Source organism: Syzygium oleosum, unplaced genomic scaffold (assembly GCF_021117445.2).
Source record: "Syzygium oleosum isolate NSW1041296 unplaced genomic scaffold, Sole_v2.1 Sole_v2.12, whole genome shotgun sequence".
NCBI lineage: Eukaryota > Viridiplantae > Streptophyta > Magnoliopsida > Myrtales > Myrtaceae > Syzygium > Syzygium oleosum.
The window spans coordinates 4,089,525-4,101,702 of record NW_026607496.1 but is presented as its reverse complement, the minus strand read 5'-3'; the positions used below and the strand labels follow the sequence as shown (position 1 = coordinate 4,101,702).

Genomic DNA, 12,178 nt, shown 5'->3' with positions numbered 1-12,178 from the left:
ATTTACTACGGGGCTTGTGGATGGTAAAATCAGTATTTAATGTATAACTTACAAACGCTTATGCACTCACCTGTAAAATCTAAAAACAAGTGGTCATCTACTATTGTGTTTAGTTAATGGAAAAATTGTTCATTCATCAACAACCTAGAAATACTCACTCGCCTACTTGTAAAAACTAAAATAAACGGTAAGTTATTATTGGGTTTGTTGATGGTAAAATTTTTACTTCATTGGTAACTTACAAACATTTATGCGGCCACTTGTAAAATCGAATGATTAGGTTTTGTGAGTAATGAAGTTGTTATTTGGAGTGAAAAATTGCAATGGAGAAAATTCTTTAGTGATGATTATTTTAACTAAGATGGAATGCTTTTCAATTGGTGAAGTCTAAACCTAATGCCATAATGCTATTAGAAACTAGTTGAAGGCCCTTAAGGTCGGATTTGAAAATCGTACTTTGCAACATTATTTATCTACCAAATAAGAAAACTAAGGAATTTTTTTTTTTGTGACCCAGAGAACCCCCGCACGGCCGACAGCCGGGAGGTAAACCTTGGGGGCGACACGTGCTAGCCACCACACACGTGCACCGGTTAAGTCACCCTGCGGCACTCGAGATTCGAACACTCAACCTTTTGCGAGAGGAAGAGTGCGCGCTCCAGCAGCGCCACTCAGGCGGGTGGTAAAAAAAAAACTAAGGAATATTGAGGATCAAGTATATCATAAGTCCTAAATCTTATAACAAAAGTACGACCAAGTGTAAGAACTTTTAGATAGTTCAATCTCATCCTAAATTTGTCCATTACAATAAAGTATTTTCATTAATTACTTCCATGAAAAAAATTAACTCGGAATTTTTTATATGCTCAATAAAATTTGGAGTTGATGTGGATCTAAGTGAACGACATATTAGAAAAATGCAAAATCTCTCTCTCTCTCTTGAAATTATTCAGTAATTAGTAACCACCACATCATCAGCCTATGTGGCGCGTGAGCCTAGTTAACACTACTCAAGGGGCGACTTGTGTCATCTGACATGGACTGGCTAAAAAATAAAAAAAAATAAAAAAAGCTTTCTTTTCCTTGTGGCAAGCAAAAAAGGACTGAGCAACAATAAATGCTAAAAATTAAAATCCCACTTAAAACTCTCTTTCTCCTCTCAAATTTGCCTCTGGCATGTTACCTCCCCCAAGAGCCTTACCGGTCGCAGTTGTTGGATCCAAAGCCCCCTCCACCTCTATCGTCGCCTTCGGAGCCCCATTGGCGGCGACGATTGATTAGCTAACTCCTCTCTCTCTCTCTCTCTCTCTCTCTCTCTCTCTCTCTCTCTCTCTCTCTCTCTCTCTCTCTCTCTCTCTCTCTCTCTCTCTCTCTCTCTCTCTCAGTTCACAAGTATAACATAGACAAAGCCTTCTTCCTTCAATAACATGCACACACGCTATATTGCGGAGGGACACAATCGGAAGGAGGCTCGGAAGAAGTTGCTGAGGTTGAGAGAGATGGTGCGATCGTAGTATACATCATTAGGGTTCCCCAAGAAACCGATGCAAGTGTAGACCTTGTGCTCAATCCCTGCGTTGGAAACGGCTGGGGATTTGGTGCTGTCCATTGCGCGTCAACGTGATCGTGCATGTGTGAGAAAGAAAGACTGAAGAGAAGAGTTAATTAATGAATCGTAACCGCCAATGGGGCTCTAGAGACGACAACAGAGGCAGAGGGGCCTTGGGATCTAGTAGCTACAACCAGCGGGAATCTTGGGGGAGGCGACGTATTGGAGGCAGATCTGAGCTAGGAGTGACCGGCAGGGCACTTGGTAGAGGCAAAGGTAGAGACAGAGGGGGAGTACTAGAGAAAGAGAGAGTGTGTCTTCGTTGTTCTTCTTTAGGAGAGTAGGAGGTAAAGAAGTCCTTGAAAATTGAAAAGAGGAGAGACAGGGTTCTAATCGGGATTTTTATATTTAGCATTTATTGTTGTTCAGCCCTTTTTTGTTGGCCAGAGGAGAGAGAAAAGAACGTTTTTTTAATTTTTTATTTTTAGCCAGTCCATATCAGATGACACGTGTCACATCTTTAATGGAGCTGATTAATTTTACGTGTGTCGCATAGACTAATGACGTGGTAATTACTAATCACCGAATATTTTCTTATTTTCTCCCCCCTCTCTCTTTACTTATTTACTCACTCTATTCTCCTACTTTTTTCTTTATATATCTTTTTTTAATGCGGTGCCCACTTTTGCCGCATCAGCACTCCATGCTCTCCAAAATAATAAAAATAAAATGCCACGTCAAAATAGAAGAAATTAATGGAAGCACTTCGTTACACTTTTTTTCATAAATTTGGAATTCAATTGTGTTCTTTTACATTTTTATGATTTGATTGTACTTCTCTTTTACAAGTTTTAGGTTCATACTTGCTGACAAATATTCCAAACCCCACTTGGAAATCAGTCTTGGTCAAAACTGGACATTTCAATCTAGCACATGGTCGAGACTTTTCTGCTAGATGACACTGGGGCAAAAGAAAGAAAATTTGGACAATGGTTAATTACCTTACATCTAGCTCGGAAGTCAGCCCGACAGTTACATTCCCATTACGGACCGCCACAATACAATTAAATTAATATTCACTTCAATTTCTTAACAACGATGGTGTCACACTAGTCAATGTTACTAAAATAATGAGAACCCTTAAGTAGACCGAAGCGCAAATAAGAAAACAACAATTATCATCGATAGAAAATTTGCGTTTTCAATCGGCTATCAAGCTTCAACGAGTGATGGAAAGGTACTTTATTTTGGTTGAAATCAGGCGATATTTTCAGCGACCGTTTCATCCATCCGCTGAATCCATCTCCAATCAAATAAAAAACGGGTCCACTCACATGAAAACCGAATCCATCTCCAATTCAATCTTGGCTCCTGCGGGTTACGACGGGCATGGACCAAACACAAAAAAACCTCACGCTTCTTGAAGCGCAATGTCCCAATCTTTCCAAACCCTAAACCAAACTTCGGATTTGGGCACTTGTTAACTATCTCTATTTTCGTCATTGACTAGCTCGCATTCCAGTTCCCAAAGCTGGTCATATCCCACCCAACCGAAGTTTGATTTTTTCCGGGTTTGGCCAGCGTCTGAAATTGAGAAGAATTTGGCATCAAGAAATCGGCAAACGAATAAAGAAATGCCGACAAACACAAAACGCGCTTTTGCTGCTATTCCCTACACATGAGTCCGCGAAGAAAGTAGCATCATCAGTCCCACGGCTAACGTAAACATTTGACAAAATCGTCCCCTCCGGCAGGCGAGTACTTTGACTGCTCCCTGCTCCCAATCTGAACCGTCCCCTGTTCTCCTCCTCCTCCTCCAACCTGCAATTCTCTGTTCTTGAAATTGCTCATTTCGCACGAAGTTTTCCAGATCCCTCTCTCTAAAGGTCGACATGTTTATGGGCTTTCGATTTCTTGAACTCGGAGTAGCTGGCTCTCTCGATTACACGAGTGCCTTCTGATCTGCTCGAAACAAATGAGGATTTGGCTCCTCTTATGGCTGGTCTTAATACTCGCACAAACCAACCCCTTCAGCATAGGCAGGATTTTGGTTTCGGGCCAGTGTCTTGGCGATCAACAGAAATCGCTGTTGCTGGAATTGAAGAATAGCCTCAACTTCAACGCTTCTTTGTCCGCGAAATTGGTCACATGGAATCAGAGCAATGATTCTTGGGACGGCGTGACCTGCGGAGGTGGCCGATTCACGGGTCTTGATCTGAGCTTCGAGAGCATCACTGGTGGACTTAACGACTCATCGAGTCTTTTCAGGCTCAATAATCTTCAGAGGCTGAATTTGGCTTACAACCGCTTCCCGTCTTTGGAGATTCCATCTGGGTTCGGTAATCTCATCAATTTGGTCTACCTGAATCTTTCAAATGCGGGTTTCGCAGGGCAGGTTCCAATTGGAATATCACGTTTGACAAGGTTGGTTACTCTTGATGTATCCCTGATTTATTTTCCTGGACTCACTCCACTGAAACTGGAGAATCCGAATCTAAAGATGCTTGCTGCGAATCTTAGCGAGCTAAGAGAGTTGTACCTTGATGGAGTGAACGTGTCTGCTCCAGGCAGTGAATGGTGCAATGCCTTGTCTTCTTCACTGCCGAAACTTCAAGTGTTGAGCATGATGAATTGTAATCTATCGGGTCCCATTGAGTCTTGCTCTTCCCTTGTGAATCTTCGTTCTCTGTCAGTGATTAAATTGGACGGCAATAATCTGTCTACCACCGTCCCGGAGTTCTTTGGCCGCTTCTCCAATTTAACTGCTCTGCATCTCAGTAATTGTGGCCTGCAGGGAGAATTTCCTCGAAAAATCTTCCACGTGCAAACACTTCAGACCCTTGACCTGTCATTCAACCAACTTCTTCAGGGTTCTTTGCCAGAATTTCCAGAGAATGGTTCTCTTCAGACATTGGTTCTTAGTTTCACGAGTATTTCCGGGAGGCTCCCAGGTTCAATTGGTAAACTCAGAAATCTGTCAAGAATAGAACTGGTGAATAGCAGCTTTAGTGGAAATATCCCAAGCTCTTTCGCGAATCTTTCCGAACTGGCTTATTTGGACTTCTCATTCAACAATTTTACCGGTTCAATTCCATCACTCAGCAAGTCCAAGAATCTGACACAAATCACTTTGTCCCATAATAAGCTAACTGGTCAGATTAATTCAACCCAATGGGAATCCCTCTTGACTCTTCTTATTCTCGATCTGCGATTCAATTTACTTGAAGGAAATGTTCCTTCATCTTTGTTCACACTTCCATCAATTCAGAAGCTACAACTTTCCAACAACCAATTTTCTGGTCAAGTGAAGGAATTTTTTAACGCGACATTGCACAAACTGGATACACTTGATTTGAGCAATAACAATATAGGAGGAGAACTACCAAAGTCTATATGGGAACTCCAAGGGCTCAAGTACCTCTCACTTTCTTCCAATAATTTCAGTGGTTCATTCCACATTAATTTGGTTCAGCAGATGAGAAATATTTTATATTTGGATCTTTCCTACAATCGTTTTTCCATTAATGCCACTGCTTCCCAGGCGTCTTCATTCCCTGACCTAGGAACTTTAAATTTGGTTTCTTGCCAGTTGAGGACTTTACCTGAGTTCCTGGCTGGGCAACACAGATTGGTATTTCTAGACCTCTCTAACAATCAAATTGAGGGCAAGATACCAAAATGGATATGGAAGCTTCAAGATCTTCTGTATCTCAATCTTTCGTCTAATTTACTAGACGATATTGAAACACTGCCACCTAATCTTACTTCTACTCTGTTTGTTCTTGACCTCCATAAGAACAGGCTCCGTGGACAAACGTTGCCACTGCCGCCACATGCCACATACATGGACTTCTCGAGTAACAACTTCACTTTAGTCATTCCACTTGCTATTGGAACGAGTCTTTCTACAGCAATATTCTTCTCCCTGTCCAATAACAATTTCCAGGGGTTTATCCCAGAATCAATTTGCGAAGCTGGATATCTCGAGGTGCTCGACCTATCTCATAATAATTTGACGGGAAGTATACCTGATTGCTTAGTAATGGAGTCTCTCAAGGTATTAAATCTGAGAGATAATGCCTTGGATGGTAGCATTATCAATTTCCCCGAACATTGTGGTTTGAAGACTTTGGATCTCAGCAGTAATAGATTGCAAGGGAAGTTCCCAAAGTCATTGGCAAATTGCACAAATTTGGAGGTTTTAGATGTCGGAAACAACCAGATTGATGACGTGTATCCATGTGAATTGAAGAGCATTGCAAGTTTACGTGTCCTTGTTTTACGATCCAACAAGTTCCATGGAGGGGTTGGATGTGTAGAGACTAATGGCACTTGGAAGATGCTTCAAATTGTGGACGTATCTTCCAACAATTTCAGTGGCACTCTGCCTGCTCAATACCTCAGAACTTGGGAGGCTATGAAGGCTAATGTAGACATTAATGATATCCAGTATCCATTCCTTCGCTTGACTGGACTCTATTATCAGGACACGGTAAGTGTCACCATCAAAGGTCTGCAAGTGGAGCTGATGAAGATCTTGACTCTTTACACTATAATCGACTTCTCATGCAACAATTTAGAAGGTCCAATCCCTGATACTCTGGGGGATCTGAAAGCGCTTTATGTCCTCAACTTATCAAACAATGGATTCTCAGGGCCAATTCCCCCATCCCTAGGACACTTGCAACAGCTTGAGTCCTTGGACCTTTCACGGAACGACCTCAATGGGACGATTCCTAGACAGCTTTCAGACCTTAATTTTCTTTCCTCCCTGAACCTCTCATACAATAAACTTGTGGGAAGCATCCCAGCAGTCAAACAATTTCTCACCTTTACAGCAAGTTCTTTCGAAGGCAATGCCGGATTGTGCGGACCGCCACTGGAAACAATTTGCTTTCCGCTCAAGAAAACTTGCTCAATTGCCACGAACGGGACGGAAGAAGCGGGTTGTGTTCCAACTGAAAGTGACACTGATGACAAGGGTGACAACGATGATAGCGAGAGTAAGTGGTTTTACATGGGCATACCGCTTGGATTTGTGGTTGGTTTCTGGGTATTTTGTGGTCCATTAGCATTTATCAGATCATGGAGGCTAGCTTACTATCGATTTTGGGATAAAGTGTCATTCGGACACTAACGTCCATGAAGATTTCTACTGAGGTTCAGTTATTAAACTTGAAAAACAGTATTTTCCTTTGTTCTTCTCTTCATAATTCTCCATTACCTTTAAAAAGACGTTTTGTTCATTGATCCGCGTCTATGGTATTTACACTTCTGTTGCTTGTGCAATTGGATCCGTCAATTTTTATTTTTTTTTGGGATCGGTTCCTTTAACTCTACCCCATTCTCTATCAAGTCCTTCTTAAACAACTCTCAGTACGTTAGATGTGGTATGCTAAGATGATATCTTTCTTGTTACAAAAAAAGGTAAAAGTCAATAATATTAAAATCAGAGGAAATTAATTATGTTCTATGAAAAAAGGAAAGCGAAATGTAGAAGACAAAGATGGGATAGTGAGAGACACGAGCAGGGGTGGAGGACTTGGTGGCGGTTAGGGGTGTGCATGGTTCGGGTGGGCGGTTCTCACCCCGGAACTGTGGACCGCGCGCTATAGGACCTGTTCCAAAAATTGGAACTGAGAACCGCCCGTCGGTTCCATGGGCCCGCCCGAGAACCAGACCGCCGGTCCGGTCCGGTCCGGTTCTTGGGCGGGTCCATGGAACCGGTCCCAATAAGTTTTCCTGGACAAATAAAAAAAAAGATCTATGGATTAACATCGGATCAACGGAACAAAAGGAAAACAATATAACTTTTCATACAATTCCTACACCATAATCGATTATATTAACCATATCATCCATAAATCAAGTGGGTACCTATTAATTATTGAGAAAAATGACCAAGGTATCCCAACTACACAAGAGCTTCAAACATGATAACAAATTTTCTTCTTTTTTTAAAAAAATTTTTTGGTCAGATTTTTTTAATTAAAAATTTAAAAAATAAAATATATTATATTATTGTTATATTACCGGTCCGGTCCGGGTGGGCGGGTGGGCGGTTCCACACCGGTTCCGATCCCGTTCCGGGCGGTTCCGGGTGGGTCCCGGTTCTTTTGCACACCCCTAGTGGCGGTAGCCTCCACCAGCGATGATCGGTGATGGTTGGAAAATGTGATGAACTTATCGCAAGGTTGTTTGAGCTACCAACTTTTATCGGAGCCTCCCTACCAACTTTTTTTTTTTTCATTATTTCATACTGCTTTGATTACTTATGATTATTTATTTGGGAGCTCAGCAATGGTTTCAATTTATCAATTCTTGAAAGAAATGATAATTTCTTTTTAAAATTACCAACTATTCCAACAATTACGTTATTTATTGGTGGAACTTAAGTTACAAGCTTTTATATGTAATTATTAACTTTATTTAAACTCAGTCACCAACCTTTATTTGATTATTTATTGATCAGCCGTTATTCCGAAAATCTACCAAAGTATGAAGCTAACTCTTATATAAAATTATAGACTCTTACGTGGTAAGTTTATCACGCTAGTATTTGACTCGTTAAGAGGGTTGGTAAATTGAAAAAGTAAAATAATCGTTGGTGAGTAACTGAAATTAAGGTTGGTAATCTCGTATAAAAGTTATTAACTTTAACACATTGGTAACTTAAGAAATTAAATACTGGTAAATTTTTTTTTGGAATAGTCAATAATTTGAAAGAATCAAATAATGATGGTACTTCTCTAAAAATGGTTGTAAGTTAATGACGTGTGACAGACAAGCAAATCGCCCCGTCAACTTTTGCTAACAATGGGGCTTTACAGTTGTCAACCATTTCATGAATTCAACAACACATAACAGTGTTCCGTATTTTGTTTCACAGAACACTAGAATCGTCGAAAAACTTATCCTCTTTGTAACTAGAAGGATATTAAACAGGAAAAAATTTCGAAGTAGCTATCGCAAACAATGTCCTATCTGGCAGGACAGAAGGAAAATGCCATCAGAATCCTGTACTCTTACTTGAAATTCAACAGCGTTCCTTCACTTTTCTTCTGTTCAAAATGGTCCTCATACTAAGGGTCTCCGTCCAACTTTGAGCCGTTCTAGTGACGAATTTTTTCTCATGTGGATTTTTTTTGCAGTCATATTCTCACGTGGATTAGACGCTGTTAAAAACTGTTGATTTGCTTGTTATTTTACTGATAACTTCCAAATTATTATGCGCCCACTTGTAAAATCTAAACATAAGTGGTACCTTTGGAGTTGCTGATCGTAAAATTGTTAATCCATTAGTAATTTATATATAGTTGACTGAACTAACAAATTATTGGTCATGTTGTACTTATGAAAAATGTTTTGAATTTACTACCGACGTTATTATGTATACACCGTTGTCGGAACAAATTCCATTTTTGTCATAAACGGAGTTTTAGAAATCGGCAAATCGTCGAGCACCATTGGAACAACAATTTTGCATTTTGTAGTCAAGTGGGAAAATTACCAAAATAGTCATAAACCTATTGCAATTGTGCCAATTCAGTCCTAAACCTTTTTTTTTGCCAATTCAGTTCTAAATCTTTTGTATTTGTGCCAATTCAGTCCATCTAGCCAATTTTGGCCGGCTGGCGCTGATGTGGATGTCGACCGACGCTGACGTGATATTTTTAAACTTTTTTTTTTCGAATTTTTTTTATTTTTTTATTTTTCCTTTTCTTCTTTCCCTAGCCAGTCAAGTGACCAGCAACCGGCCAGGGGCTAAGGCCGGCGACCAACACTGGTCACTGACCATTGGTGAGGCTCGCCCTCGCCGGCACTGATGAGGGCAAGGTCGGCCGAGCAGCGGCAATGGCGAGGCCGCTCGACCTCGCCTAGATCTGGGGGAGGTGGAGCGGCCTCGCCATGGCCGCTACTCGGTCGACCTCGCCCAGGATGGCGAGGTCGAGGCTCACCCTCGCCGGCACACTGGAGAGGGCGAGCCTCCCCAGTGGCTGACGACACTGGCCAGTCGCTGGACCGGCCAAGAGAAGAAGAAAAGGAAAAAAAAATATAAAAAATTCAAAAAAAATAAAAGGATCTGGCCGACGCCAGTTGGCGTCCACGTCAGCGCCGGTCGGCCAAAATTGGTCGGATGGGCTGAATTGGCACAAATACAAAAGGTTTAGGACTGAATTGATAAAAAAAAAGATTTATGACTGAATTGACATAATTGTAATAGATTTATGACTGTTTTGGTAATTTTTCCATAGTCAAGTCAACTTAAAGCTATTGTACGTACTTTGATCGTTACGAATGCTTGGAGTAGTTTAATGTGTTTCTTATCCATAATTGTCAATGCTTAACGGAGAGGGTGATTAAATAAAGAATTTTAAGACCTGTTCTGTCTATCTACCGAAAGGAAAGTCCTTCAATCAAGAACATTTGTCAAGTTTGGATAATATAAAAATTCTTCAAGCGTGTACCCGCCAAACCGGACCAAAGGTGGTGCATGCAGCTTTTGGGTTTGACTACTTCATCAATGGTCTGATTAGTGATGACTGCTGCTTTTCCAGTCAACTATCATGATATACATGAAATACAGTCCGCTAATTTCGATTGGCTGCGTTGAGATCTAGTACGTTCTCCGGAAATGTTAAATCCTAAAAGTAATGTAATGCTCCTCATCGCACGTTAAATTGTGTCATGCACTAGTTCCATGTGGTCGCACGTGATTTAACTGCAACAAAAATGTTAGTTTTAAGCAATCTAAATTAAATTAAGGGTAGCAGCCGAAGCCATATCTAGAAATGAAACTAGGTAGGTCACAAATTTCATTGCTCTAATAAGATTTCTCTAGTTATGTTTACGAAACTGAGTTGTTGAGGTTGGTTAATTCTTGGGATGATGATATCCGTAAGTAGCAAAGAGGGCCATAATGACGGTAAAAACAAAGAGAATGAAAGTAATAGTAGCCGGACCAAGGGTTGCCAAAGTACTTGCACTCAATCCCGGTCAATTTCACACGTCATTTGTTCCGGTGGTCTCCAGCCACTCGCCCAAATTACTTGGTCAAATAGCTCAAGCCATTATCGAGCCTGACATCATCTCGCAACCTCACGAGTTTCACGTTAGTGCAGACGAGCTTGGAACCGTAATAGTGGCAGTGCGCCGCTGCTCGAAATCCCAACATATTGCTTATATATTCAAAAGGCATAAATGATGTACCTCAAGAGCTTAGCTCTGAATCATGAGACAGGATAATAAGAGAAACTATTCCACCATTAATCGTAGATTCAAGAGGCACAATAAAGATTTGACCTTAGTTTGAAAGGAGAAAAATATGACATATGGGAAAGAATGCAAAAGTAAAGACTAAAGACCAAGAAACACGGATCACTTAATTTGCGAAGATGGGTCCAAATGTAACATGTAAACGAGTCTGAGAGCTCCATCTTTAATTTCCTTATTTTCCCAATAGTGAACATTAAACAGAACATCAGGTCCGGATTACAATGAACCTTTTAGATATAAAATGGGAGCGATATGAATATCTGCTCTCTAGAAGGGAACTTGTACTGTAGAAAGCGGGGAACGATGTCCTAGGGAAATATTTCTTCGCCAGCAGTCAAGAACCACCGAAGGCCGCCAATGGCTCAATAAAGTGGTTTGATGAATTCGCAATCGCAAGTCAAGTCAACATAAGATAGTCGCGCATAGGGACTGAAAAATTAATGACACGATGCGATAAGAATTAGAGCAAACACAGCTCCGTTGAAATCCCATACAAGGAGGTTCATGTTTATCTGCCTTCCAATAATAACGAAACTTCTTGTATGTTTTCACTCACTAACTCTGTAAAATAGTATCGAAGTTTGCATCCAATGAGAACCTCGCAGTTGTTGTGGCTTCTCTTGCCATTCATATGCACCAATTTCTTCAGAATCTATTTAGCATTGGCTTCTAGTCCATGTCTCGGCGATCAAGAATTGTTGCTGGTCGAGCTGAAAAATAGCCTCGTCTTCAATGCATCTGTGTCTTCTGTCACGCCCCGAACCCCAACGAGCTCGCGACATCCCCTGCTCCGGTCGAAATGATGCGACGTCCCAGGAACGTCGCCGACCCAACCCAAACATCAGAGCCACATGCGGAAGCGAATAACAAAACCCCGGACAAATAATGACGACAACGGGGTAGAACAACAGAACAATCCAGCAACCACATATTCATACAACACCAAATATACAAACATCATATTACAGACATAAATACAGACTAACATCCTCAATCACCGTTTAAACAAAAGTTCAGGGGTTTGGTTATCTTAACTTCACTATCGGATAACCCAAGTTATACAACCCCTAAAACACCCTAGGGAAAAACCTAAGGGTCGCCCTCTTCCATTCTGCTTCTGAATTTCTGGCTTGAATCTCTGGAACTCACCTGCAGCTCCACTGGGTACCAACAGCAGCTCCCCGGACTTCCAAAAAGAAAAGGTGCACTTCCCGGGTTTAGGGCCGGGGGTCTGAAAGTGGCGGTTATACAACCGTGAGACGAATCTCAATAAGTGTACAACCCCAAACCCCACGTAGGCACTCACGTACCGCCAGACGAAAACACACATAACACACAACGATCGGCCAAACT

At 41.2% G+C, this 12,178-nt stretch overlaps 1 protein-coding gene across 2 annotated transcripts; it reads left to right on the top strand.

The window, feature by feature from the left end:
- Positions 1-3,045: 3,045 nt before the first annotated feature.
- LOC115662894 (receptor-like protein 7) lies at positions 3,046-6,701 on the top strand. Of its 2 annotated transcripts, XM_056316495.1 has the most exons (2): positions 3,047-3,973; positions 5,351-6,701. In XM_056316495.1, exons 1-2 carry the CDS (start codon positions 3,525-3,527, stop codon positions 6,684-6,686), a joined length of 1,785 nt encoding a protein of 594 aa, XP_056172470.1. In that variant the 5' UTR covers positions 3,047-3,524; the 3' UTR covers positions 6,687-6,701. The 2 variants fall into 2 exon arrangements, with proteins under 2 accessions (XP_030440841.1, XP_056172470.1); XM_030584981.2 differs by having other exon boundaries at positions 3,046-6,701.
- The last annotated feature ends 5,477 nt before the right edge of the window (positions 6,702-12,178 follow it).

Excerpts from the sequence above, each read along its gene's own strand:
- LOC115662894 (XM_030584981.2), top strand. The coding sequence starts at position 3,525 with ATGAGGATTTGGCTCCTCTTATGGCTGGTCTTAATACTCGCACAAACC.